At 44.5% G+C, this 27728-nt stretch overlaps 7 protein-coding genes across 13 annotated transcripts; all 7 read right to left on the reverse strand.

Moving 5' to 3' along the window:
• Positions 1-174: 174 nt before the first annotated feature.
• Positions 175-1221, reverse strand: LOC147759211 (uncharacterized). Its single transcript, XM_086998573.1, has 3 exons — positions 974-1221; positions 499-691; positions 175-339 (listed from the first exon to the last, which is right to left on the reverse strand). The coding sequence occupies exons 1-3, from the start codon at positions 1219-1221 to the stop codon at positions 175-177; spliced, it is 606 nt and encodes a 201-aa protein (XP_086854699.1).
• Positions 672-4641, reverse strand: LOC147759212 (uncharacterized). Of its 3 annotated transcripts, XM_086998552.1 has the most exons (7): positions 3584-4638; positions 2878-3100; positions 2650-2760; positions 2377-2526; positions 1991-2010; positions 974-1436; positions 672-825 (listed from the first exon to the last, which is right to left on the reverse strand). In XM_086998552.1, exons 1-6 carry the CDS (start codon positions 3989-3991, stop codon positions 1413-1415), a joined length of 936 nt encoding a protein of 311 aa, XP_086854678.1. In that variant the 5' UTR covers positions 3992-4638; the 3' UTR covers positions 672-825; positions 974-1412. The 3 variants fall into 3 exon arrangements, with proteins under 3 accessions (XP_086854678.1, XP_086854675.1, XP_086854676.1); XM_086998549.1 differs by lacking the exons at positions 672-825; positions 974-1436 and having other exon boundaries at positions 1668-2010; positions 3584-4641; XM_086998550.1 differs by lacking the exons at positions 672-825; positions 974-1436; positions 1991-2010 and having other exon boundaries at positions 2194-2526; positions 3584-4639.
• Positions 4642-5228: 587 nt separating this feature from the next.
• LOC147759213 (uncharacterized) lies at positions 5229-11152 on the reverse strand. 2 transcript variants are annotated; one of them, XM_086998546.1, is made up of 9 exons: positions 10994-11152; positions 9978-10440; positions 9502-9829; positions 8544-9342; positions 8151-8360; positions 7727-7975; positions 7203-7506; positions 6818-7060; positions 5230-6587 (listed from the first exon to the last, which is right to left on the reverse strand). In XM_086998546.1, the coding sequence occupies exons 2-9, from the start codon at positions 10223-10225 to the stop codon at positions 5972-5974; spliced, it is 2997 nt and encodes a 998-aa protein (XP_086854672.1). In that variant the 5' UTR covers positions 10226-10440; positions 10994-11152; the 3' UTR covers positions 5230-5971. The 2 variants fall into 2 exon arrangements, with proteins under 2 accessions (XP_086854671.1, XP_086854672.1); XM_086998545.1 differs by lacking the exon at positions 10994-11152 and having other exon boundaries at positions 5229-6587; positions 9978-10525.
• On the reverse strand, positions 10736-13644 carry LOC147759214 (uncharacterized). Of its 2 annotated transcripts, XM_086998547.1 has the most exons (5): positions 12587-13644; positions 11882-12104; positions 11654-11764; positions 11381-11530; positions 10736-11013 (listed from the first exon to the last, which is right to left on the reverse strand). In XM_086998547.1, exons 1-5 carry the CDS (start codon positions 12992-12994, stop codon positions 10736-10738), a joined length of 1170 nt encoding a protein of 389 aa, XP_086854673.1. In that variant the 5' UTR covers positions 12995-13644. The 2 variants fall into 2 exon arrangements, with proteins under 2 accessions (XP_086854673.1, XP_086854674.1); XM_086998548.1 differs by lacking the exon at positions 10736-11013 and having other exon boundaries at positions 11297-11530; positions 12587-13641.
• A 682-nt stretch (positions 13645-14326) lies between these two features.
• Positions 14327-20157, reverse strand: LOC147759215 (uncharacterized). 2 transcript variants are annotated; one of them, XM_086998609.1, is made up of 9 exons: positions 19999-20157; positions 18983-19445; positions 18507-18834; positions 17549-18347; positions 17156-17365; positions 16732-16980; positions 16208-16511; positions 15823-16065; positions 14327-15592 (listed from the first exon to the last, which is right to left on the reverse strand). In XM_086998609.1, exons 2-9 carry the CDS (start codon positions 19228-19230, stop codon positions 14977-14979), a joined length of 2997 nt encoding a protein of 998 aa, XP_086854735.1. In that variant the 5' UTR covers positions 19231-19445; positions 19999-20157; the 3' UTR covers positions 14327-14976. The 2 variants fall into 2 exon arrangements, with proteins under 2 accessions (XP_086854735.1, XP_086854734.1); XM_086998608.1 differs by lacking the exon at positions 19999-20157 and having other exon boundaries at positions 18983-19530.
• LOC147759216 (uncharacterized) lies at positions 19741-22649 on the reverse strand. 2 transcript variants are annotated; one of them, XM_086998610.1, is made up of 5 exons: positions 21592-22649; positions 20887-21109; positions 20659-20769; positions 20386-20535; positions 19741-20018 (listed from the first exon to the last, which is right to left on the reverse strand). In XM_086998610.1, exons 1-5 carry the CDS (start codon positions 21997-21999, stop codon positions 19741-19743), a joined length of 1170 nt encoding a protein of 389 aa, XP_086854736.1. In that variant the 5' UTR covers positions 22000-22649. The 2 variants fall into 2 exon arrangements, with proteins under 2 accessions (XP_086854736.1, XP_086854737.1); XM_086998611.1 differs by lacking the exon at positions 19741-20018 and having other exon boundaries at positions 20302-20535; positions 21592-22646.
• Positions 22650-23331: 682 nt separating this feature from the next.
• On the reverse strand, positions 23332-27193 carry LOC147759217 (uncharacterized). The gene is made up of 6 exons (XM_086998593.1): positions 26554-27193; positions 26161-26370; positions 25737-25985; positions 25213-25516; positions 24828-25070; positions 23332-24597 (listed from the first exon to the last, which is right to left on the reverse strand). Exons 1-6 carry the CDS (start codon positions 27170-27172, stop codon positions 23982-23984), a joined length of 2241 nt encoding a protein of 746 aa, XP_086854719.1. The 5' UTR covers positions 27173-27193; the 3' UTR covers positions 23332-23981.
• Between the last annotated feature and the right edge of the window lie 535 nt (positions 27194-27728).

Below are 27728 nucleotides of genomic sequence, written 5' to 3' on the forward strand. Positions count from 1 at the left end.
ATGACCTATCTGGCATTTAGGATTTAAACGTTGCATACGATCAACATGAACATCTTGTTTTGTCACTTCCCTTCTCCATCTGTTCACTGCTAATGGGGCATTATTATTATTATTATTATTATTATTATAATTATTATTATTACTTATGATATTCATCATTATTTTTTATCATTATTAATGACTTATACCATTATTTGATACATTTTTGTGGGCCATCTTGGTCAGGCCAGCTCCCTCCTGAGCAGTGAGTACTGAGGTCAGTACCTGGCCGTGTTCATTGCCCACGTTGGTGCACCAGGCAGCTGAGCCTGCAGCCTCTCCTGCCAGCTTTTTGGCTACCTGAAAAACGGAGGGGGGAAATATGACACTTAATACATTTTCTTAAAGAAATTTTTTTTTTTTTTTTTTTTTTTTGTGTGTGTGTTTTGTTGTTTTGTTTTCAAAACTGTTCACTGTACAAAGTTTAAGAGAGCAAATCAGAACAAAAACTGTACATACCTTTTTGGTGGAGTCCATCTTCAAGACGGATCCAAAGGTGGAGGTCACCTTGGCTTTGATCTCATCAAGCCTCAACAACACGTCACGGACCAGCACAGTTTGTAGCCATGCTGGCCCCGGGAGTCTTTCAAAGGGTAACGGCTGAAGAGGACTTGTTCTCTGCACAAGGATGAGCTGGCAAACTTGTCTACAACTGAGAGGAAATTGGCTACCCTGCTTAGCCAATCCCTGGTGTGCTGCTCACACAGTTGCTTACTCAGCCGAGTAGTGCTGTTCCCAAGAGATCGCTCTCTCAGGAGAGAAACTACCCGGGTAGAGCAAGAGTACCTGCAACAAAGAATCAAGAACAGAATAAGTTATAAATGTAAAGACAGAGTTATTTTGTCCGCTGAAATAGATTTTCAAATGAACTGATATTAAATGCAAGAATTCCATAAATTAAAAAAAGAAAAAAAAAGAAAAGTTTTGAAATTACCTGTATGTGAGCAGTGCTGGAAATTTCCCCCTTGTCGCCACGTCCAGCTGTTGGAGGATTTCCCCACTCCAACCCGCATACTTCTTGTGACAGGCGCCGCACTCCAGGTACTCAGTGCCCATGTAAAAGTAGCCATCGATGTCAAGGACGCGGCGGACAGTCTTGAAGAAACCGCAGGATGTTAACTGGCGACCCTTGCATGATGGCACAGAGCAAGACAGCTGAGCCCTGAACATGCGGCGTGGCATCCAGAGGAAGAAGGGGTGGGTGAAGAAAGGCCCTGCTGTTCTAGGGGGCTGGGCGTGGACCAGTCTGGGTGATGGTGGGTGCCACCACAGCTGCAGCTCTTGCTTCAGTTGGCCCCGGCGGGTGGTAAACAAGGCACGGGAAACCCACTGTGCTTCATGTGGTGGCAGGCTGGCCTTCCATGACAGAGGGATCAGATCAGTGTCATCCACGGGCACTGGAACAAGTGAAGAGCAATAAGTACAAAATAATAGAGGGGGAAACCTGAAATAAAAGAAAATCATGAACATATATCACACTTTACAAGAGCTGACATACTTTCTCATTACTTTTAAAAATTACTCATTCTTACTTATCATGTATCTTCTGCATTGGAGGTTATTAAAAGTAACAGATTAATCACTGCTTGGACTTTGTTTACTTTATGGTCAATAGTTTATCATTTAAATACATCCTCATATCTTTAACCTTATCACCCACAAACAAAAAAAAGTTATTGCATGTTCAGCTCTTTTATGCTAATCTACAGGCAATACAAACACCAACCACCTCACAGTAAGGAACCCACAGTAATGCAGAAAAAAAAAAAAAGGAAAGCGAAAAAGCGAAAAAGAAAACAAAACCAAAGTGCTGCTGCTGCTGCTGTGCTGTCACCTTCCAAAACATATAAAAAGAAAACACACCACATGCTACAAGTGTCAGTGAATAAGCCACGTGTGCATTAATAATAAATAAAACAATAAAACTCTGAAAGCTTGATTTCAAACTCACCAACACCTGTCCTCCAAAGACTGTGAAAAGAAAACAGGTACAAGAACAATAGAACACTCTTAATGTTTTACATTCTGTTTTACACTATTTTCTTTCATTACACTTTGCGCGATTAATTTTATAAAAAATCTTAAAATTCACAATCTAAGCTGTGCAGATTTTCATGAAGGAATTCTTCTTGTCATCATCACCTTGCAGGAGGGCTGGGGCGGTATGTGATATGTCACAGACAAAACACTTAATGTAAGGTCAGCAGCTAGGAGTTAACTTTTTGCTCACTGAAAATTGACTGGTTAATTTCCAAATTGAATTGACTGGTTAATTTCCAAATTGAATCCCAGCTGTGACCTCAAATTGTTCATGGAAAAGAAACAAAAAGTCTTTACCTGAATCTGGCAGGGAGCTCTGCCTTTTGGTCTCCTGTTGGGGTATGGTGTCAGGAGCGGCAGCTGTACTGGTGCCAGCACCAGCTGAGGCAGGGACAGGTAGCTCTGGGCGTTCCAAGTCGCTCACTTCCTCAGGGTCTACGGCTGTCGCTTTAAATGAACAAAATTAGAATATACTGAAGTAAAAGTGGCAACAACTGTAAAAAGATGTTAGAAAGCTACTCTTAAAACAAGGGTCCTTACGTCAATGAAATTACCATGAATTACATTTACCTCTGGTGGTGGGTTTAGGTTTCTTGGCAACGGCGGTGTTGGTGCTGTCTGGGGCAGGAAGGGGGGCGTCCACCACTTCCACATCCTCAGACTTGGGCAGGGTCGCCGTTGCTGGAAAAAAAAAAAAATGAATAACGGAATAAATACACTGATACAGAAGCACACATCAACTATTAAATTTGAAAAAAAAAAAAAAAAAATGTGTGTAATAATACATGTGTCATTTACCTCTTCTTGATTTCTTAAGATTGGGTGTTGGCCCTGGGGGACCAAGCTGTCTCTTCACTCCAGCTTTGAGCCCTGCTGGTGACAGATGACTGCCGACCATGAGGCTCTGAAGTGAGCTGGAGGATACTGGGACAGGCTTGGCAGGTGGTGTGGGTTTTGCCTGCCTCTCCTTGGTCTTGGCAGCAATAGCCTCCCGACCCTGGGGGAACAGCTCAAGGTACTCCTATGTGAAGTCAATAAAGGTGATTAAGACAGGTACCCTGACAATAAAGGCATTGTCCAATTGAAATGAATGTTAATTACTATCATCTCTTTCAATAATGGAAACTAGTACAACTGATTTATATTACTGTGTGTGCTAAGATACAAACAATGCGTTGTACCTTTCCTGGGAGGTGACCTTCAGTCCGACTAGTTTGTGTTACAAGACCACTTTAACAATACTAGATATCAGTGACTTGAGGACAGATATGTCAGATACTTAAACTATGATGTTTGTCTGTATCCACAGTAACTGAATACTTGAAGTATTATTCACCACAAACCAGTATAACACCAATGAAAGACTTATAAAAGACATGGGGAGGGGGGGGGGGGGGTGCAGACAACTAACCTTACACCATGGGGCATTACTTTCAATCTTTCAATACCTTACACATTACATATAGTAAGGCAATCAAAAAAGATTTAAAAGGAAAGATTTTACCTTGAGCTTGTATTTGTTCACACCCAGCGGGCCGGGGTGTGGAGTCTCCCTGCTCAGACTCTCTGCCAAGTAGGCGGCATACCCCAGGGAGTTCTCGACCAGCCACCGGAAGGTCTGCCCCCGGTATTTTCCAAACTGCAGCCTGTGATGCCCCAGAAGGTGTTTCTTGTCGGTGACATCCAGGCCGAGCTGGATGACTGCAGACCTGGCCTCCTCCGCAACCTTCTCCGGTGGTTTGGCAGCGGCGGTGAGGGAGGCAGTGGCTGCAGAAGCAGCAGCCCTCCTCGCGGCGTTACTCTCACCGAGCGTCAGTGCTCCATCCGACCTCCTCCTGAACACTGGGTCGCTTGATCTGGTCGAGGGGAGTGGCGTTTTCGGTTCATCTGCAAAGAAATCCAGACATGTCATGTCGAGCACCCACCCACGTGGATTTTTCCCGCGAAAAGGTAATTATTGCGATAAAAGCGGAAAGGTGCAACTGGTTGCGCCGACTGATACGTCGGCGTGCTCGGTACTACTTGAGCTTTTCATCGGTGTCGGTGTTTAAATTATCTAGTCCGTTTAAAGCGAGCAACGGGCAGGTGAATCGCTGAGTCGAGAGAAAACTTACCTCTTGTCGCCATGTTGAATAGCTTGTGCTTGACGACTCCTGTACCACGTGACCTCTTTTCTGCGGCCGTAATTCGCTGATTTCGCCTACGTCATCGCTGATTTTCGACCAGATCGCTGATTTTGGGTTTGTGATTGGTTGGAATCGCTGATTTGAGGAAAATCAGCGATGACGTATGCATGAGTCGTCATGTGATTCGGGGTCACTCTACAGAGAAGCTACGCATGTCCCCTGCGCAAAGGAACCCACTCAATCTTCTCTGTCGGCCCAGCGCAAAAAAGAAAAAAAGAAAAAGGCAAAAAATGCGAAAATTACGCCAAAAATCCCGGGGCGGATGGGGCAATTTCGGCGCGCAACTTGGCACCAGATGCGTTTCAAGCCCCAAAAACGATTAAAAACGTTAGTGCGCACCTGGAATGTTTGCCGTGGCCGGGTGAATGGTTCCCCCCTAAAGAAAGGACCCCACGCCTAGTTCCTGTAAACATTGCGGTTTGTTGTGGTCACATGACCGTGTCACAGTAGCCGACGGCCAAATGACCGTTAACATCGTCAAAAAAGGCCCTTCTCCTGCTCCTGCAGTTGAGAAATGTGCTACAAAGTAGCAAATTGACAAACGCAAACAAAACACAGCATCAAAATACAGAACGAAAGTGCCCGGCGTTATAACGAAAGTGCATAACGAAAGTGCATGTGTATGCAAATGCAAATCGCCAAAAACGGGCCAAACTTGCGCCCTCTAGGAGTTAAGTAGGAGTTAAGACCCAGATCTTGGCTGAATAGCGTCGCCTAATGCGTTTGCATGCTAAAAAAACGTAAATAACCTTGGTTGTGACAGATTGCTACAGTTGAGATCGTGGTGGGGAAAGAAGGGGAGGGGGGGGAATACAGAAACGTGCTCTGCATTCTACTTTCAATTTACTTGTACTGTTCATCAAAATTAAATTAAATGTACAAATTCCGTTTTATTTTCAGTTTACTGTTTTTTTTAAAATCAATATACAAATTGAAACAAAGAATGCAGGTTGTATATGAATCAAATTTATTGAACCTCAATGCAGATAGCAGTTTTTTTCTGCGTTGTAGTTGCATAAATGATTGAAATAAGTCAGTGATTTTTTTTTTAATATATATATATATATATAAATAGATGATAGTCCAGCTGTCTTGTTGTTTTTGCATCACAGTTGCATTGAATAAGTAGGTGATAGTCCAGCTATCTTGGAACAAATTATTGCACAGTTGTTTTTGCATCGCAGTTGCATTGAATAAGTAGGTGATAGTCCAGCTATCTTGGAACAAATTATTGCAGAGTTGTTTTTGCATCGCAGTTGCATTGAATAAGTAGGTGATAGTCCAGCTATCTTGGAACAAATTATTGCACAGTTGTTATTGCATCGCAGTTGCATTGAATAAGTAGGTGATAGTCCAGCTATCTTGGAACAAATTATTGCACAGTTGTTTTTGCATCGCAGTTGCATTGAATAAGTAGGTGATAGTCCAGCTATCTTGGAACAAATTATTGCACAGTTGTTTTTGCATTGCAGTTGCATTGAATAAATAAGAGATAGTCCAGCTATCCTTGAATAAGTGAATTGCCAGCTAACCAAGCTATTGCACACTTCCCTTGCATTGTTTGTTGCATTAATGACAGTCCAGCTGTCTGTGTATAAATATATGATGACAGTCCAGCTGTCTTTGTATAATTAAATAAAAAATGACACTCCAGCTGTCGAGAATAATGTCATTTTGGGAAGACACAGTCCTTATTTATACTGCCCTCACTGTTGTTGTTGTTGTTGTTGTTCTAAGAGGGCCTTCATTCGTTCCTTCCAGGCTAAGTACGTCAGGCCCTCTGCGTTGTCAGGGCAGTATGTATGGCCACGGTAGCCGCTATGACCCGCCTGGATGTTGCGTGGTTTTCCACATTTCTTACAGTTGTTTGTTTTTCTGGTCCTCTTAGCCACAACCGGAGCTGGTGTAGTTGACTGTGGAAGTGGTTGGGACCAGGGTGGAAAACCTGGTATTGGGGTCATCACCGTGGGTGCGAAGGTGGTCCACTGGGCGGGTGCTGGTGCCAACTGGTGCGGCAGAATGCCAGGTGGAAAAAATCCAACAGGTTGTGGGACCACGACCACTTGTTTGGACTGTGTCTCTGTTGCGCGGGCTGGCTTCATCTTCTTCTTCTTCTTCTTCTTCCCATCTCTTCTCAGCACCGCAGTGCCTGTGGTGTCTTTAGGCAGGTGGTACTGGTGCGGTGTTCCAGAGGGCACTGGCAGCCGCGGTAGCAGCTGCCTGGCAGCAGGCAGCGGTGTTGTTGCTGTTGCAGGAGGAGCGGGCAGGGACATCCCCTGTAGAAGGGAGGCCCTGTACTGCTCATCTGTAGTCCTGTTGTGCCTATGGAAGAAAAGAAAAAAAAAGAATAATCAGGAAATAATCTTTAAATATTCTTAAATCTGAAAGAAAATAAAAAATAAAAACTGAAATGAAATTGGAAAAAAAAAAAAAAAAAAGCACTAGCAATATCATTGTATCAGTTTAATTGGTGACTTTTCAGGAATCTAATTTAAGTGAGGAATTAACATTTTACAATGTTGCTGTGACAGTCGAGTCAGTTGAGAAATTACCATGTATGTAGTGTCCTCATGTTTATGGAGAAGAGCTGGAGGGTTGTTTTTTCCATCACACGGGCGTTGTTGAAAAGGAGCCTGGTGATCCTCTCATAGTCCCGCATGATGACTCCCCACGGGTGTTGTCTTTTGCCTCCCTTCCACGGAGCATCATGGGCCTCCATTAGTTGCATTATGACGGCCTCCACTACCCTGGATTCGGAAGGCTCACGCGCAGGGGTGCCAGTCCCCAGCATGCACCTGAAAGTACAAAGGAAAAACTTAATTTTTTCTTGTATTATTATTATTATTATTATTATTATTTGGTCTATTTCATGCCAATATCTTCTGAAAAATAAGTGTTAATACAATCTTAGCTGAAAAAAAAAAAAAAAAAACTTACTTCTTGACACTCTCCACCCCAGGAGTGATGGTGTTCTTGGAAGAGGCAAATCGCCCCTTTGTGTGCCTCCTCTTGAAGTGTGGAGTGTAACGGAGGCGTTGTTTGTCCATTTCTGGCAACGCCTCCCAGTGGTGGATTATCTTCTCCACATCTTCGGTTAGGAGGCACTCCCTCTCGATGGTACGTAGGGAGACGAGTACAGAAGCCAGCTTCGTTACGGCATCATAACCGGGGATATGATGTCTGTCCACTGACTCTGAAGTCTCATCTACCTTGGGTGTTGGTTCTTCAAGGGGCACCTCTTCTGGAAAGTAAAAAAAAAATATGCCGATATAATGAGGGGGGAGGGGAAAAAAGAAATATCACCTGAAAAAAAAAAAAAATAAATAAAATAACCTTGTGTGAACAGAACAGGGCAACTGACTTGCATAGCTACATATCTGGAATTAACATATAAAGAAAAATAATAATAATAATAAAGAAATAATAATAATAATTACAATAGTAATAATCTAAAAATTTACCTTCTCTGGGTGGAGAGGTATTGGTTGCCTCTGTCACGGAGGAGGTGTGTGGTCTGGGAGGGATGTGGAATACAGGGTCCTCGTCAGCATCTGCAATTGTGGGATCACAGTCTTCAGAGAACCCCTCATCATCAGCATCTTCCTCCACTGTCTCGACAACCTCCTCCTCGGGTGCATCTGGGTCCAGTTTTACAGGTTCTAGGGCCTTTCCCGTCTGATCGAGCAGGTACTCGCACCCTAGAAGCTCACCTGGAAGTAAAGAGAGAAATGAGAGAATTATTAGTAGCAGGCCTCATTTTTTTTTTCATGTATTTATTTATTTATTTATTTATTTATTTTTTCCAAAAATAATTTCTTGGCTGCAATTACATCTAAACTAATTATATTCCTATAAATTACACGAAACCTAAATCACTTTAATTACCAGTGTATTTCCTGGGGACCACAGCATTTGGCACGATGGTATTGCCAAGCACCCGTTCTCCCAGATGGTTCACTGCCTGGACGAGCTGTCCATCATAGCAGCGAAGTTCGGTGTCCCCATTGTCAATTGCGGCCAGCGCACGATCCTGGTTCCACCGAACAATTCCTTCCAGGATGTAGGCTTGGAAATTTGTGGCAGAGGCACTTTGTCCTGTTAAAAACAAGAAAAAAGGGAGAAAATTAGCTGCAAGTGTTCAATAACCACAAATTTTCAACAAAAATGTTAAGTTTAATTTAACAAGTACCAATGCATCAAAATTAAGTCAGTCTAAAGTGATTTTAAATCTACTTTCAGGTAACCAAGCAGTCTGTCGGTGTGTGTGGTTGTGCTTACCGGGAATGAATCTAACAATATGAGAATGGAAGCTCTCCAGGGAAACTGAGCCCCTCGCACACCTGTAGACCTTCAGCTCCTTCCCGCCCTTCCTCAGAGTTCCAGTCTGGGTGTACAGAGAGACCCCTTCGACGTCCTGGAGGCATGGTATGTGGCGCTGTTGAGAGGCCCACATGTCTTGCACTCTCTCGTGATCAAGGAGAGGTACTCCTAGCGCGTCGCACCCCTGATCACTGTCCAGCGTGTCGACCAGCGACTGCAAGAGACGAGTGGTTTCAGCTACACCGCGGGTGCGGCGACGGCAGTGTTTCTCTAACTCCTTGCGCGAGATGTGCTGCATGATGTTGTCTGGGCTGACGCCAGCGCCCTGTAGTTGTAGTTGGCCCAGCTTGGCATCTCGAAGTGCTGCCAGATCATCTGCGTCCCACTCAAAAATGCAGGCAGACAACTTCTTCATGAAGACGGCGTATAGTGGGTGGCTTTCCGTGGTGACACAGGAGGCGAACCTGCGCATGAAGTGCCACACGTCCAGTCGCACCACCAGATGGGGCCAGCCAGCAAACAGCTTCTTGACATTGCAGGGACCGGAGGTGGAGCAGCAGTCCCTGTCAACATACATCACCTTGGGTGGAGGCTGTTCACTGAGCTGGTACCGCCTCACGAGGCCCTGGGCCATCTTGGTCAGGCCAGCTCCCTCCTGAGCAGTGAGTACTGAGGTCAGTACCTGGCCGTGTTCATTGCCCACGTTGGTGCACCAGGCAGCTGAGCCTGCAGCCTCTCCTGCCAGCTTTTTGGCTACCTGAAAAACGGAGGGGGGAAATATGACACTTAATACATTTTCTTAAAGAAATTTTTTTTTTTTTTTTTTTTTTTTGTGTGTGTGTTTTGTTGTTTTGTTTTCAAAACTGTTCACTGTACAAAGTTTAAGAGAGCAAATCAGAACAAAAACTGTACATACCTTTTTGGTGGAGTCCATCTTCAAGACGGATCCAAAGGTGGAGGTCACCTTGGCTTTGATCTCATCAAGCCTCAACAACACGTCACGGACCAGCACAGTTTGTAGCCATGCTGGCCCCGGGAGTCTTTCAAAGGGTAACGGCTGAAGAGGACTTGTTCTCTGCACAAGGGATGAGCTGGCAAACTTGTCTACAACTGAGAGGAAATTGGCTACCCTGCTTAGCCAATCCCTGGTGTGCTGCTCACACAGTTGCTTACTCAGCCGAGTAGTGCTGTTCCCAAGAGATCGCTCTCTCAGGAGAGAAACTACCCGGGTAGAGCAAGAGTACCTGCAACAAAGAATCAAGAACAGAATAAGTTATAAATGTAAAGACAGAGTTATTTTGTCCGCTGAAATAGATTTTCAAATGAACTGATATTAAATGCAAGAATTCCATAAATTAAAAAAAGAAAAAAAAAGAAAAGTTTTGAAATTACCTGTATGTGAGCAGTGCTGGAAATTTCCCCCTTGTCGCCACGTCCAGCTGTTGGAGGATTTCCCCACTCCAACCCGCATACTTCTTGTGACAGGCGCCGCACTCCAGGTACTCAGTGCCCATGTAAAAGTAGCCATCGATGTCAAGGACGCGGCGGACAGTCTTGAAGAAACCGCAGGATGTTAACTGGCGACCCTTGCATGATGGCACAGAGCAAGACAGCTGAGCCCTGAACATGCGGCGTGGCATCCAGAGGAAGAAGGGGTGGGTGAAGAAAGGCCCTGCTGTTCTAGGGGGCTGGGCGTGGACCAGTCTGGGTGATGGTGGGTGCCACCACAGCTGCAGCTCTTGCTTCAGTTGGCCCCGGCGGGTGGTAAACAAGGCACGGGAAACCCACTGTGCTTCATGTGGTGGCAGGCTGGCCTTCCATGACAGAGGGATCAGATCAGTGTCATCCACGGGCACTGGAACAAGTGAAGAGCAATAAGTACAAAATAATAGAGGGGGAAACCTGAAATAAAAGAAAATCATGAACATATATCACACTTTACAAGAGCTGACATACTTTCTCATTACTTTTAAAAATTACTCATTCTTACTTATCATGTATCTTCTGCATTGGAGGTTATTAAAAGTAACAGATTAATCACTGCTTGGACTTTGTTTACTTTATGGTCAATAGTTATCATTTAAATACATCCTCATATCTTTAACCTTATCACCCACAAACAAAAAAAAGTTATTGCATGTTCAGCTCTTTTATGCTAATCTACAGGCAATACAAACACCAACCACCTCACAGTAAGGAACCCACAGTAATGCAGAAAAAAAAAAAAAGGAAAGCGAAAAAGCGAAAAAGAAAACAAAACCAAAGTGCTGCTGCTGCTGCTGTGCTGTCACCTTCCAAAACATATAAAAAGAAAACACACCACATGCTACAAGTGTCAGTGAATAAGCCACGTGTGCATTAATAATAAATAAAACAATAAAACTCTGAAAGCTTGATTTCAAACTCACCAACACCTGTCCTCCAAAGACTGTGAAAAGAAAACAGGTACAAGAACAATAGAACACTCTTAATGTTTTACATTCTGTTTTACACTATTTTCTTTCATTACACTTTGCGCGATTAATTTTATAAAAAATCTTAAAATTCACAATCTAAGCTGTGCAGATTTTCATGAAGGAATTCTTCTTGTCATCATCACCTTGGCAGGAGGGCTGGGGCGGTATGTGATATGTCACAGACAAAACACTTAATGTAAGGTCAGCAGCTAGGAGTTAACTTTTTGCTCACTGAAAATTGACTGGTTAATTTCCAAATTGAATTGACTGGTTAATTTCCAAATTGAATCCCAGCTGTGACCTCAAATTGTTCATGGAAAAGAAACAAAAAGTCTTTACCTGAATCTGGCAGGGAGCTCTGCCTTTTGGTCTCCTGTTGGGGTATGGTGTCAGGAGCGGCAGCTGTACTGGTGCCAGCACCAGCTGAGGCAGGGACAGGTAGCTCTGGGCGTTCCAAGTCGCTCACTTCCTCAGGGTCTACGGCTGTCGCTTTAAATGAACAAAATTAGAATATACTGAAGTAAAAGTGGCAACAACTGTAAAAAGATGTTAGAAAGCTACTCTTAAAACAAGGGTCCTTACGTCAATGAAATTACCATGAATTACATTTACCTCTGGTGGTGGGTTTAGGTTTCTTGGCAACGGCGGTGTTGGTGCTGTCTGGGGCAGGAAGGGGGGCGTCCACCACTTCCACATCCTCAGACTTGGGCAGGGTCGCCGTTGCTGGAAAAAAAAAAAAATGAATAACGGAATAAATACACTGATACAGAAGCACACATCAACTATTAAATTTGAAAAAAAAAAAAAAAAAATGTGTGTAATAATACATGTGTCATTTACCTCTTCTTGATTTCTTAAGATTGGGTGTTGGCCCTGGGGGACCAAGCTGTCTCTTCACTCCAGCTTTGAGCCCTGCTGGTGACAGATGACTGCCGACCATGAGGCTCTGAAGTGAGCTGGAGGATACTGGGACAGGCTTGGCAGGTGGTGTGGGTTTTGCCTGCCTCTCCTTGGTCTTGGCAGCAATAGCCTCCCGACCCTGGGGGAACAGCTCAAGGTACTCCTATGTGAAGTCAATAAAGGTGATTAAGACAGGTACCCTGACAATAAAGGCATTGTCCAATTGAAATGAATGTTAATTACTATCATCTCTTTCAATAATGGAAACTAGTACAACTGATTTATATTACTGTGTGTGCTAAGATACAAACAATGCGTTGTACCTTTCCTGGGAGGTGACCTTCAGTCCGACTAGTTTGTGTTACAAGACCACTTTAACAATACTAGATATCAGTGACTTGAGGACAGATATGTCAGATACTTAAACTATGATGTTTGTCTGTATCCACAGTAACTGAATACTTGAAGTATTATTCACCACAAACCAGTATAACACCAATGAAAGACTTATAAAAGACATGGGGAGGGGGGGGGGGGGTGCAGACAACTAACCTTACACCATGGGGCATTACTTTCAATCTTTCAATACCTTACACATTACATATAGTAAGGCAATCAAAAAAGATTTAAAAGGAAAGATTTTACCTTGAGCTTGTATTTGTTCACACCCAGCGGGCCGGGGTGTGGAGTCTCCCTGCTCAGACTCTCTGCCAAGTAGGCGGCATACCCCAGGGAGTTCTCGACCAGCCACCGGAAGGTCTGCCCCCGGTATTTTCCAAACTGCAGCCTGTGATGCCCCAGAAGGTGTTTCTTGTCGGTGACATCCAGGCCGAGCTGGATGACTGCAGACCTGGCCTCCTCCGCAACCTTCTCCGGTGGTTTGGCAGCGGCGGTGAGGGAGGCAGTGGCTGCAGAAGCAGCAGCCCTCCTCGCGGCGTTACTCTCACCGAGCGTCAGTGCTCCATCCGACCTCCTCCTGAACACTGGGTCGCTTGATCTGGTCGAGGGGAGTGGCGTTTTCGGTTCATCTGCAAAGAAATCCAGACATGTCATGTCGAGCACCCACCCACGTGGATTTTTCCCGCGAAAAGGTAATTATTGCGATAAAAGCGGAAAGGTGCAACTGGTTGCGCCGACTGATACGTCGGCGTGCTCGGTACTACTTGAGCTTTTCATCGGTGTCGGTGTTTAAATTATCTAGTCCGTTTAAAGCGAGCAACGGGCAGGTGAATCGCTGAGTCGAGAGAAAACTTACCTCTTGTCGCCATGTTGAATAGCTTGTGCTTGACGACTCCTGTACCACGTGACCTCTTTTCTGCGGCCGTAATTCGCTGATTTCGCCTACGTCATCGCTGATTTTCGACCAGATCGCTGATTTTGGGTTTGTGATTGGTTGGAATCGCTGATTTGAGGAAAATCAGCGATGACGTATGCATGAGTCGTCATGTGATTCGGGGTCACTCTACAGAGAAGCTACGCATGTCCCCTGCGCAAAGGAACCCACTCAATCTTCTCTGTCGGCCCAGCGCAAAAAAGAAAAAAAGAAAAAGGCAAAAAATGCGAAAATTACGCCAAAAATCCCGGGGCGGATGGGGCAATTTCGGCGCGCAACTTGGCACCAGATGCGTTTCAAGCCCCAAAAACGATTAAAAACGTTAGTGCGCACCTGGAATGTTTGCCGTGGCCGGGTGAATGGTTCCCCCCTAAAGAAAGGACCCCACGCCTAGTTCCTGTAAACATTGCGGTTTGTTGTGGTCACATGACCGTGTCACAGTAGCCGACGGCCAAATGACCGTTAACATCGTCAAAAAAGGCCCTTCTCCTGCTCCTGCAGTTGAGAAATGTGCTACAAAGTAGCAAATTGACAAACGCAAACAAAACACAGCATCAAAATACAGAACGAAAGTGCCCGGCGTTATAACGAAAGTGCATAACGAAAGTGCATGTGTATGCAAATGCAAATCGCCAAAAACGGGCCAAACTTGCGCCCTCTAGGAGTTAAGTAGGAGTTAAGACCCAGATCTTGGCTGAATAGCGTCGCCTAATGCGTTTGCATGCTAAAAAAACGTAAATAACCTTGGTTGTGACAGATTGCTACAGTTGAGATCGTGGTGGGGAAAGAAGGGGAGGGGGGGGAATACAGAAACGTGCTCTGCATTCTACTTTCAATTTACTTGTACTGTTCATCAAAATTAAATTAAATGTACAAATTCCGTTTTATTTTCAGTTTACTGTTTTTTTTAAAATCAATATACAAATTGAAACAAAGAATGCAGGTTGTATATGAATCAAATTTATTGAACCTCAATGCAGATAGCAGTTTTTTTCTGCGTTGTAGTTGCATAAATGATTGAAATAAGTCAGTGATTTTTTTTTTAATATATATATATATATATATAAATAGATGATAGTCCAGCTGTCTTGTTGTTTTTGCATCACAGTTGCATTGAATAAGTAGGTGATAGTCCAGCTATCTTGGAACAAATTATTGCACAGTTGTTTTTGCATCGCAGTTGCATTGAATAAGTAGGTGATAGTCCAGCTATCTTGGAACAAATTATTGCAGAGTTGTTTTTGCATCGCAGTTGCATTGAATAAGTAGGTGATAGTCCAGCTATCTTGGAACAAATTATTGCACAGTTGTTATTGCATCGCAGTTGCATTGAATAAGTAGGTGATAGTCCAGCTATCTTGGAACAAATTATTGCACAGTTGTTTTTGCATCGCAGTTGCATTGAATAAGTAGGTGATAGTCCAGCTATCTTGGAACAAATTATTGCACAGTTGTTTTTGCATTGCAGTTGCATTGAATAAATAAGAGATAGTCCAGCTATCCTTGAATAAGTGAATTGCCAGCTAACCAAGCTATTGCACACTTCCCTTGCATTGTTTGTTGCATTAATGACAGTCCAGCTGTCTGTGTATAAATATATGATGACAGTCCAGCTGTCTTTGTATAATTAAATAAAAAATGACACTCCAGCTGTCGAGAATAATGTCATTTTGGGAAGACACAGTCCTTATTTATACTGCCCTCACTGTTGTTGTTGTTGTTGTTGTTCTAAGAGGGCCTTCATTCGTTCCTTCCAGGCTAAGTACGTCAGGCCCTCTGCGTTGTCAGGGCAGTATGTATGGCCACGGTAGCCGCTATGACCCGCCTGGATGTTGCGTGGTTTTCCACATTTCTTACAGTTGTTTGTTTTTCTGGTCCTCTTAGCCACAACCGGAGCTGGTGTAGTTGACTGTGGAAGTGGTTGGGACCAGGGTGGAAAACCTGGTATTGGGGTCATCACCGTGGGTGCGAAGGTGGTCCACTGGGCGGGTGCTGGTGCCAACTGGTGCGGCAGAATGCCAGGTGGAAAAAATCCAACAGGTTGTGGGACCACGACCACTTGTTTGGACTGTGTCTCTGTTGCGCGGGCTGGCTTCATCTTCTTCTTCTTCTTCTTCTTCCCATCTCTTCTCAGCACCGCAGTGCCTGTGGTGTCTTTAGGCAGGTGGTACTGGTGCGGTGTTCCAGAGGGCACTGGCAGCCGCGGTAGCAGCTGCCTGGCAGCAGGCAGCGGTGTTGTTGCTGTTGCAGGAGGAGCGGGCAGGGACATCCCCTGTAGAAGGGAGGCCCTGTACTGCTCATCTGTAGTCCTGTTGTGCCTATGGAAGAAAAGAAAAAAAAAGAATAATCAGGAAATAATCTTTAAATATTCTTAAATCTGAAAGAAAATAAAAAATAAAAACTGAAATGAAATTGGAAAAAAAAAAAAAAAAAAGCACTAGCAATATCATTGTATCAGTTTAATTGGTGACTTTTCAGGAATCTAATTTAAGTGAGGAATTAACATTTTACAATGTTGCTGTGACAGTCGAGTCAGTTGAGAAATTACCATGTATGTAGTGTCCTCATGTTTATGGAGAAGAGCTGGAGGGTTGTTTTTTCCATCACACGGGCGTTGTTGAAAAGGAGCCTGGTGATCCTCTCATAGTCCCGCATGATGACTCCCCACGGGTGTTGTCTTTTGCCTCCCTTCCACGGAGCATCATGGGCCTCCATTAGTTGCATTATGACGGCCTCCACTACCCTGGATTCGGAAGGCTCACGCGCAGGGGTGCCAGTCCCCAGCATGCACCTGAAAGTACAAAGGAAAAACTTAATTTTTTCTTGTATTATTATTATTATTATTATTATTATTTGGTCTATTTCATGCCAATATCTTCTGAAAAATAAGTGTTAATACAATCTTAGCTGAAAAAAAAAAAAAAAAAACTTACTTCTTGACACTCTCCACCCCAGGAGTGATGGTGTTCTTGGAAGAGGCAAATCGCCCCTTTGTGTGCCTCCTCTTGAAGTGTGGAGTGTAACGGAGGCGTTGTTTGTCCATTTCTGGCAACGCCTCCCAGTGGTGGATTATCTTCTCCACATCTTCGGTTAGGAGGCACTCCCTCTCGATGGTACGTAGGGAGACGAGTACAGAAGCCAGCTTCGTTACGGCATCATAACCGGGGATATGATGTCTGTCCACTGACTCTGAAGTCTCATCTACCTTGGGTGTTGGTTCTTCAAGGGGCACCTCTTCTGGAAAGTAAAAAAAAAATATGCCGATATAATGAGGGGGGAGGGGAAAAAAGAAATATCACCTGAAAAAAAAAAAAAATAAATAAAATAACCTTGTGTGAACAGAACAGGGCAACTGACTTGCATAGCTACATATCTGGAATTAACATATAAAGAAAAATAATAATAATAATAAAGAAATAATAATAATAATTACAATAGTAATAATCTAAAAATTTACCTTCTCTGGGTGGAGAGGTATTGGTTGCCTCTGTCACGGAGGAGGTGTGTGGTCTGGGAGGGATGTGGAATACAGGGTCCTCGTCAGCATCTGCAATTGTGGGATCACAGTCTTCAGAGAACCCCTCATCATCAGCATCTTCCTCCACTGTCTCGACAACCTCCTCCTCGGGTGCATCTGGGTCCAGTTTTACAGGTTCTAGGGCCTTTCCCGTCTGATCGAGCAGGTACTCGCACCCTAGAAGCTCACCTGGAAGTAAAGAGAGAAATGAGAGAATTATTAGTAGCAGGCCTCATTTTTTTTTTCATGTATTTATTTATTTATTTATTTATTTATTTTTTCCAAAAATAATTTCTTGGCTGCAATTACATCTAAACTAATTATATTCCTATAAATTACACGAAACCTAAATCACTTTAATTACCAGTGTATTTCCTGGGGACCACAGCATTTGGCACGATGGTATTGCCAAGCACCCGTTCTCCCAGATGGTTCACTGCCTGGACGAGCTGTCCATCATAGCAGCGAAGTTCGGTGTCCCCATTGTCAATTGCGGCCAGCGCACGATCCTGGTTCCACCGAACAATTCCTTCCAGGATGTAGGCTTGGAAATTTGTGGCAGAGGCACTTTGTCCTGTTAAAAACAAGAAAAAAGGGAGAAAATTAGCTGCAAGTGTTCAATAACCACAAATTTTCAACAAAAATGTTAAGTTTAATTTAACAAGTACCAATGCATCAAAATTAAGTCAGTCTAAAGTGATTTTAAATCTACTTTCAGGTAACCAAGCAGTCTGTCGGTGTGTGTGGTTGTGCTTACCGGGAATGAATCTAACAATATGAGAATGGAAGCTCTCCAGGGAAACTGAGCCCCTCGCACACCTGTAGACCTTCAGCTCCTTCCCGCCCTTCCTCAGAGTTCCAGTCTGGGTGTACAGAGAGACCCCTTCGACGTCCTGGAGGCATGGTATGTGGCGCTGTTGAGAGGCCCACATGTCTTGCACTCTCTCGTGATCAAGGAGAGGTACTCCTAGCGCGTCGCACCCCTGATCACTGTCCAGCGTGTCGACCAGCGACTGCAAGAGACGAGTGGTTTCAGCTACACCGCGGGTGCGGCGACGGCAGTGTTTCTCTAACTCCTTGCGCGAGATGTGCTGCATGATGTTGTCTGGGCTGACGCCAGCGCCCTGTAGTTGTAGTTGGCCCAGCTTGGCATCTCGAAGTGCTGCCAGATCATCTGCGTCCCACTCAAAAATGCAGGCAGACAACTTCTTCATGAAGACGGCGTATAGTGGGTGGCTTTCCGTGGTGACACAGGAGGCGAACCTGCGCATGAAGTGCCACACGTCCAGTCGCACCACCAGATGGGGCCAGCCAGCAAACAGCTTCTTGACATTGCAGGGACCGGAGGTGGAGCAGCAGTCCCTGTCAACATACATCACCTTGGGTGGAGGCTGTTCACTGAGCTGGTACCGCCTCACGAGGCCCTGGGCCATCTTGGTCAGGCCAGCTCCCTCCTGAGCAGTGAGTACTGAGGTCAGTACCTGGCCGTGTTCATTGCCCACGTTGGTGCACCAGGCAGCTGAGCCTGCAGCCTCTCCTGCCAGCTTTTTGGCTACCTGAAAAACGGAGGGGGGAAATATGACACTTAATACATTTTCTTAAAGAAATTTTTTTTTTTTTTTTTTTTTTTTGTGTGTGTGTTTTGTTGTTTTGTTTTCAAAACTGTTCACTGTACAAAGTTTAAGAGAGCAAATCAGAACAAAAACTGTACATACCTTTTTGGTGGAGTCCATCTTCAAGACGGATCCAAAGGTGGAGGTCACCTTGGCTTTGATCTCATCAAGCCTCAACAACACGTCACGGACCAGCACAGTTTGTAGCCATGCTGGCCCCGGGAGTCTTTCAAAGGGTAACGGCTGAAGAGGACTTGTTCTCTGCACAAGGGATGAGCTGGCAAACTTGTCTACAACTGAGAGGAAATTGGCTACCCTGCTTAGCCAATCCCTGGTGTGCTGCTCACACAGTTGCTTACTCAGCCGAGTAGTGCTGTTCCCAAGAGATCGCTCTCTCAGGAGAGAAACTACCCGGGTAGAGCAAGAGTACCTGCAACAAAGAATCAAGAACAGAATAAGTTATAAATGTAAAGACAGAGTTATTTTGTCCGCTGAAATAGATTTTCAAATGAACTGATATTAAATGCAAGAATTCCATAAATTAAAAAAAGAAAAAAAAAGAAAAGTTTTGAAATTACCTGTATGTGAGCAGTGCTGGAAATTTCCCCCTTGTCGCCACGTCCAGCTGTTGGAGGATTTCCCCACTCCAACCCGCATACTTCTTGTGACAGGCGCCGCACTCCAGGTACTCAGTGCCCATGTAAAAGTAGCCATCGATGTCAAGGACGCGGCGGACAGTCTTGAAGAAACCGCAGGATGTTAACTGGCGACCCTTGCATGATGGCACAGAGCAAGACAGCTGAGCCCTGAACATGCGGCGTGGCATCCAGAGGAAGAAGGGGTGGGTGAAGAAAGGCCCTGCTGTTCTAGGGGGCTGGGCGTGGACCAGTCTGGGTGATGGTGGGTGCCACCACAGCTGCAGCTCTTGCTTCAGTTGGCCCCGGCGGGTGGTAAACAAGGCACGGGAAACCCACTGTGCTTCATGTGGTGGCAGGCTGGCCTTCCATGACAGAGGGATCAGATCAGTGTCATCCACGGGCACTGGAACAAGTGAAGAGCAATAAGTACAAAATAATAGAGGGGGAAACCTGAAATAAAAGAAAATCATGAACATATATCACACTTTACAAGAGCTGACATACTTTCTCATTACTTTTAAAAATTACTCATTCTTACTTATCATGTATCTTCTGCATTGGAGGTTATTAAAAGTAACAGATTAATCACTGCTTGGACTTTGTTTACTTTATGGTCAATAGTTATCATTTAAATACATCCTCATATCTTTAACCTTATCACCCACAAACAAAAAAAAGTTATTGCATGTTCAGCTCTTTTATGCTAATCTACAGGCAATACAAACACCAACCACCTCACAGTAAGGAACCCACAGTAATGCAGAAAAAAAAAAAAAGGAAAGCGAAAAAGCGAAAAAGAAAACAAAACCAAAGTGCTGCTGCTGCTGCTGTGCTGTCACCTTCCAAAACATATAAAAAGAAAACACACCACATGCTACAAGTGTCAGTGAATAAGCCACGTGTGCATTAATAATAAATAAAACAATAAAACTCTGAAAGCTTGATTTCAAACTCACCAACACCTGTCCTCCAAAGACTGTGAAAAGAAAACAGGTACAAGAACAATAGAACACTCTTAATGTTTTACATTCTGTTTTACACTATTTTCTTTCATTACACTTTGCGCGATTAATTTTATAAAAAATCTTAAAATTCACAATCTAAGCTGTGCAGATTTTCATGAAGGAATTCTTCTTGTCATCATCACCTTGGCAGGAGGGCTGGGGCGGTATGTGATATGTCACAGACAAAACACTTAATGTAAGGTCAGCAGCTAGGAGTTAACTTTTTGCTCACTGAAAATTGACTGGTTAATTTCCAAATTGAATTGACTGGTTAATTTCCAAATTGAATCCCAGCTGTGACCTCAAATTGTTCATGGAAAAGAAACAAAAAGTCTTTACCTGAATCTGGCAGGGAGCTCTGCCTTTTGGTCTCCTGTTGGGGTATGGTGTCAGGAGCGGCAGCTGTACTGGTGCCAGCACCAGCTGAGGCAGGGACAGGTAGCTCTGGGCGTTCCAAGTCGCTCACTTCCTCAGGGTCTACGGCTGTCGCTTTAAATGAACAAAATTAGAATATACTGAAGTAAAAGTGGCAACAACTGTAAAAAGATGTTAGAAAGCTACTCTTAAAACAAGGGTCCTTACGTCAATGAAATTACCATGAATTACATTTACCTCTGGTGGTGGGTTTAGGTTTCTTGGCAACGGCGGTGTTGGTGCTGTCTGGGGCAGGAAGGGGGGCGTCCACCACTTCCACATCCTCAGACTTGGGCAGGGTCGCCGTTGCTGGAAAAAAAAAAAAATGAATAACGGAATAAATACACTGATACAGAAGCACACATCAACTATTAAATTTGAAAAAAAAAAAAAAAAAATGTGTGTAATAATACATGTGTCATTTACCTCTTCTTGATTTCTTAAGATTGGGTGTTGGCCCTGGGGGACCAAGCTGTCTCTTCACTCCAGCTTTGAGCCCTGCTGGTGACAGATGACTGCCGACCATGAGGCTCTGAAGTGAGCTGGAGGATACTGGGACAGGCTTGGCAGGTGGTGTGGGTTTTGCCTGCCTCTCCTTGGTCTTGGCAGCAATAGCCTCCCGACCCTGGGGGAACAGCTCAAGGTACTCCTATGTGAAGTCAATAAAGGTGATTAAGACAGGTACCCTGACAATAAAGGCATTGTCCAATTGAAATGAATGTTAATTACTATCATCTCTTTCAATAATGGAAACTAGTACAACTGATTTATATTACTGTGTGTGCTAAGATACAAACAATGCGTTGTACCTTTCCTGGGAGGTGACCTTCAGTCCGACTAGTTTGTGTTACAAGACCACTTTAACAATACTAGATATCAGTGACTTGAGGACAGATATGTCAGATACTTAAACTATGATGTTTGTCTGTATCCACAGTAACTGAATACTTGAAGTATTATTCACCACAAACCAGTATAACACCAATGAAAGACTTATAAAAGACATGGGGAGGGGGGGGGGGGGTGCAGACAACTAACCTTACACCATGGGGCATTACTTTCAATCTTTCAATACCTTACACATTACATATAGTAAGGCAATCAAAAAAGATTTAAAAGGAAAGATTTTACCTTGAGCTTGTATTTGTTCACACCCAGCGGGCCGGGGTGTGGAGTCTCCCTGCTCAGACTCTCTGCCAAGTAGGCGGCATACCCCAGGGAGTTCTCGACCAGCCACCGGAAGGTCTGCCCCCGGTATTTTCCAAACTGCAGCCTGTGATGCCCCAGAAGGTGTTTCTTGTCGGTGACATCCAGGCCGAGCTGGATGACTGCAGACCTGGCCTCCTCCGCAACCTTCTCCGGTGGTTTGGCAGCGGCGGTGAGGGAGGCAGTGGCTGCAGAAGCAGCAGCCCTCCTCGCGGCGTTACTCTCACCGAGCGTCAGTGCTCCATCCGACCTCCTCCTGAACACTGGGTCGCTTGATCTGGTCGAGGGGAGTGGCGTTTTCGGTTCATCTGCAAAGAAATCCAGACATGTCATGTCGAGCACCCACCCACGTGGATTTTTCCCGCGAAAAGGTAATTATTGCGATAAAAGCGGAAAGGTGCAACTGGTTGCGCCGACTGATACGTCGGCGTGCTCGGTACTACTTGAGCTTTTCATCGGTGTCGGTGTTTAAATTATCTAGTCCGTTTAAAGCGAGCAACGGGCAGGTGAATCGCTGAGTCGAGAGAAAACTTACCTCTTGTCGCCATGTTGAATAGCTTGTGCTTGACGACTCCTGTACCACGTGACCTCTTTTCTGCGGCCGTAATTCGCTGATTTCGCCTACGTCATCGCTGATTTTCGACCAGATCGCTGATTTTGGGTTTGTGATTGGTTGGAATCGCTGATTTGAGGAAAATCAGCGATGACGTATGCATGAGTCGTCATGTGATTCGGGGTCACTCTACAGAGAAGCTACGCATGTCCCCTGCGCAAAGGAACCCACTCAATCTTCTCTGTCGGCCCAGCGCAAAAAAGAAAAAAAGAAAAAGGCAAAAAATGCGAAAATTACGCCAAAAATCCCGGGGCGGATGGGGCAATTTCGGCGCGCAACTTGGCACCAGATGCGTTTCAAGCCCCAAAAACGATTAAAAACGTTAGTGCGCACCTGGAATGTTTGCCGTGGCCGGGTGAATGGTTCCCCCCTAAAGAAAGGACCCCACGCCTAGTTCCTGTAAACATTGCGGTTTGTTGTGGTCACATGACCGTGTCACAGTAGCCGACGGCCAAATGACCGTTAACATCGTCAAAAAAGGCCCTTCTCCTGCTCCTGCAGTTGAGAAATGTGCTACAAAGTAGCAAATTGACAAACGCAAACAAAACACAGCATCAAAATACAGAACGAAAGTGCCCGGCGTTATAACGAAAGTGCATAACGAAAGTGCATGTGTATGCAAATGCAAATCGCCAAAAACGGGCCAAACTTGCGCCCTCTAGGAGTTAAGTAGGAGTTAAGACCCAGATCTTGGCTGAATAGCGTCGCCTAATGCGTTTGCATGCTAAAAAAACGTAAATAACCTTGGTTGTGACAGATTGCTACAGTTGAGATCGTGGTGGGGAAAGAAGGGGAGGGGGGGGAATACAGAAACGTGCTCTGCATTCTACTTTCAATTTACTTGTACTGTTCATCAAAATTAAATTAAATGTACAAATTCCGTTTTATTTTCAGTTTACTGTTTTTTTTAAAATCAATATACAAATTGAAACAAAGAATGCAGGTTGTATATGAATCAAATTTATTGAACCTCAATGCAGATAGCAGTTTTTTTCTGCGTTGTAGTTGCATAAATGATTGAAATAAGTCAGTGATTTTTTTTTTAATATATATATATATATATATAAATAGATGATAGTCCAGCTGTCTTGTTGTTTTTGCATCACAGTTGCATTGAATAAGTAGGTGATAGTCCAGCTATCTTGGAACAAATTATTGCACAGTTGTTTTTGCATCGCAGTTGCATTGAATAAGTAGGTGATAGTCCAGCTATCTTGGAACAAATTATTGCAGAGTTGTTTTTGCATCGCAGTTGCATTGAATAAGTAGGTGATAGTCCAGCTATCTTGGAACAAATTATTGCACAGTTGTTATTGCATCGCAGTTGCATTGAATAAGTAGGTGATAGTCCAGCTATCTTGGAACAAATTATTGCACAGTTGTTTTTGCATCGCAGTTGCATTGAATAAGTAGGTGATAGTCCAGCTATCTTGGAACAAATTATTGCACAGTTGTTTTTGCATTGCAGTTGCATTGAATAAATAAGAGATAGTCCAGCTATCCTTGAATAAGTGAATTGCCAGCTAACCAAGCTATTGCACACTTCCCTTGCATTGTTTGTTGCATTAATGACAGTCCAGCTGTCTGTGTATAAATATATGATGACAGTCCAGCTGTCTTTGTATAATTAAATAAAAAATGACACTCCAGCTGTCGAGAATAATGTCATTTTGGGAAGACACAGTCCTTATTTATACTGCCCTCACTGTTGTTGTTGTTGTTGTTGTTCTAAGAGGGCCTTCATTCGTTCCTTCCAGGCTAAGTACGTCAGGCCCTCTGCGTTGTCAGGGCAGTATGTATGGCCACGGTAGCCGCTATGACCCGCCTGGATGTTGCGTGGTTTTCCACATTTCTTACAGTTGTTTGTTTTTCTGGTCCTCTTAGCCACAACCGGAGCTGGTGTAGTTGACTGTGGAAGTGGTTGGGACCAGGGTGGAAAACCTGGTATTGGGGTCATCACCGTGGGTGCGAAGGTGGTCCACTGGGCGGGTGCTGGTGCCAACTGGTGCGGCAGAATGCCAGGTGGAAAAAATCCAACAGGTTGTGGGACCACGACCACTTGTTTGGACTGTGTCTCTGTTGCGCGGGCTGGCTTCATCTTCTTCTTCTTCTTCTTCTTCCCATCTCTTCTCAGCACCGCAGTGCCTGTGGTGTCTTTAGGCAGGTGGTACTGGTGCGGTGTTCCAGAGGGCACTGGCAGCCGCGGTAGCAGCTGCCTGGCAGCAGGCAGCGGTGTTGTTGCTGTTGCAGGAGGAGCGGGCAGGGACATCCCCTGTAGAAGGGAGGCCCTGTACTGCTCATCTGTAGTCCTGTTGTGCCTATGGAAGAAAAGAAAAAAAAAGAATAATCAGGAAATAATCTTTAAATATTCTTAAATCTGAAAGAAAATAAAAAATAAAAACTGAAATGAAATTGGAAAAAAAAAAAAAAAAAAGCACTAGCAATATCATTGTATCAGTTTAATTGGTGACTTTTCAGGAATCTAATTTAAGTGAGGAATTAACATTTTACAATGTTGCTGTGACAGTCGAGTCAGTTGAGAAATTACCATGTATGTAGTGTCCTCATGTTTATGGAGAAGAGCTGGAGGGTTGTTTTTTCCATCACACGGGCGTTGTTGAAAAGGAGCCTGGTGATCCTCTCATAGTCCCGCATGATGACTCCCCACGGGTGTTGTCTTTTGCCTCCCTTCCACGGAGCATCATGGGCCTCCATTAGTTGCATTATGACGGCCTCCACTACCCTGGATTCGGAAGGCTCACGCGCAGGGGTGCCAGTCCCCAGCATGCACCTGAAAGTACAAAGGAAAAACTTAATTTTTTCTTGTATTATTATTATTATTATTATTATTATTTGGTCTATTTCATGCCAATATCTTCTGAAAAATAAGTGTTAATACAATCTTAGCTGAAAAAAAAAAAAAAAAAACTTACTTCTTGACACTCTCCACCCCAGGAGTGATGGTGTTCTTGGAAGAGGCAAATCGCCCCTTTGTGTGCCTCCTCTTGAAGTGTGGAGTGTAACGGAGGCGTTGTTTGTCCATTTCTGGCAACGCCTCCCAGTGGTGGATTATCTTCTCCACATCTTCGGTTAGGAGGCACTCCCTCTCGATGGTACGTAGGGAGACGAGTACAGAAGCCAGCTTCGTTACGGCATCATAACCGGGGATATGATGTCTGTCCACTGACTCTGAAGTCTCATCTACCTTGGGTGTTGGTTCTTCAAGGGGCACCTCTTCTGGAAAGTAAAAAAAAAATATGCCGATATAATGAGGGGGGAGGGGAAAAAAGAAATATCACCTGAAAAAAAAAAAAAATAAATAAAATAACCTTGTGTGAACAGAACAGGGCAACTGACTTGCATAGCTACATATCTGGAATTAACATATAAAGAAAAATAATAATAATAATAAAGAAATAATAATAATAATTACAATAGTAATAATCTAAAAATTTACCTTCTCTGGGTGGAGAGGTATTGGTTGCCTCTGTCACGGAGGAGGTGTGTGGTCTGGGAGGGATGTGGAATACAGGGTCCTCGTCAGCATCTGCAATTGTGGGATCACAGTCTTCAGAGAACCCCTCATCATCAGCATCTTCCTCCACTGTCTCGACAACCTCCTCCTCGGGTGCATCTGGGTCCAGTTTTACAGGTTCTAGGGCCTTTCCCGTCTGATCGAGCAGGTACTCGCACCCTAGAAGCTCACCTGGAAGTAAAGAGAGAAATGAGAGAATTATTAGTAGCAGGCCTCATTTTTTTTTTCATGTATTTATTTATTTATTTATTTATTTATTTTTTCCAAAAATAATTTCTTGGCTGCAATTACATCTAAACTAATTATATTCCTATAAATTACACGAAACCTAAATCACTTTAATTACCAGTGTATTTCCTGGGGACCACAGCATTTGGCACGATGGTATTGCCAAGCACCCGTTCTCCCAGATGGTTCACTGCCTGGACGAGCTGTCCATCATAGCAGCGAAGTTCGGTGTCCCCATTGTCAATTGCGGCCAGCGCACGATCCTGGTTCCACCGAACAATTCCTTCCAGGATGTAGGCTTGGAAATTTGTGGCAGAGGCACTTTGTCCTGTTAAAAACAAGAAAAAAGGGAGAAAATTAGCTGCAAGTGTTCAATAACCACAAATTTTCAACAAAAATGTTAAGTTTAATTTAACAAGTACCAATGCATCAAAATTAAGTCAGTCTAAAGTGATTTTAAATCTACTTTCAGGTAACCAAGCAGTCTGTCGGTGTGTGTGGTTGTGCTTACCGGGAATGAATCTAACAATATGAGAATGGAAGCTCTCCAGGGAAACTGAGCCCCTCGCACACCTGTAGACCTTCAGCTCCTTCCCGCCCTTCCTCAGAGTTCCAGTCTGGGTGTACAGAGAGACCCCTTCGACGTCCTGGAGGCATGGTATGTGGCGCTGTTGAGAGGCCCACATGTCTTGCACTCTCTCGTGATCAAGGAGAGGTACTCCTAGCGCGTCGCACCCCTGATCACTGTCCAGCGTGTCGACCAGCGACTGCAAGAGACGAGTGGTTTCAGCTACACCGCGGGTGCGGCGACGGCAGTGTTTCTCTAACTCCTTGCGCGAGATGTGCTGCATGATGTTGTCTGGGCTGACGCCAGCGCCCTGTAGTTGTAGTTGGCCCAGCTTGGCATCTCGAAGTGCTGCCAGATCATCTGCGTCCCACTCAAAAATGCAGGCAGACAACTTCTTCATGAAGACGGCGTATAGTGGGTGGCTTTCCGTGGTGACACAGGAGGCGAACCTGCGCATGAAGTGCCACACGTCCAGTCGCACCACCAGATGGGGCCAGCCAGCAAACAGCTTCTTGACATTGCAGGGACCGGAGGTGGAGCAGCAGTCCCTGTCAACATACATCACCTTGGGTGGAGGCTGTTCACTGAGCTGGTACCAGCCTCACGAGGCCCTGGGCCATCTTGGTCAGGCCAGCTCCCTCCTGAGCAGTGAGTACTGAGGTCAGTACCTGGCCGTGTTCATTGCCCACGTTGGTGCACCAGGCAGCTGAGCCTGCAGCCTCTCCTGCCAGCTTTTTGGCTACCTGAAAAACGGAGGGGGGAAATATGACACTTAATACATTTTCTTAAAGAAATTTTTTTTTTTTTTTTTTTTTTTTGTGTGTGTGTTTTGTTGTTTTGTTTTCAAAACTGTTCACTGTACAAAGTTTAAGAGAGCAAATCAGAACAAAAACTGTACATACCTTTTTGGTGGAGTCCATCTTCAAGACGGATCCAAAGGTGGAGGTCACCTTGGCTTTGATCTCATCAAGCCTCAACAACACGTCACGGACCAGCACAGTTTGTAGCCATGCTGGCCCCGGGAGTCTTTCAAAGGGTAACGGCTGAAGAGGACTTGTTCTCTGCACAAGGGATGAGCTGGCAAACTTGTCTACAACTGAGAGGAAATTGGCTACCCT

Source organism: Lingula anatina, unplaced genomic scaffold (genome assembly GCF_051362555.1).
Source record: "Lingula anatina isolate TDL-2025a unplaced genomic scaffold, LinAna3.0 unanchor82, whole genome shotgun sequence".
Lineage (NCBI taxonomy): Eukaryota > Metazoa > Brachiopoda > Lingulata > Lingulida > Lingulidae > Lingula > Lingula anatina.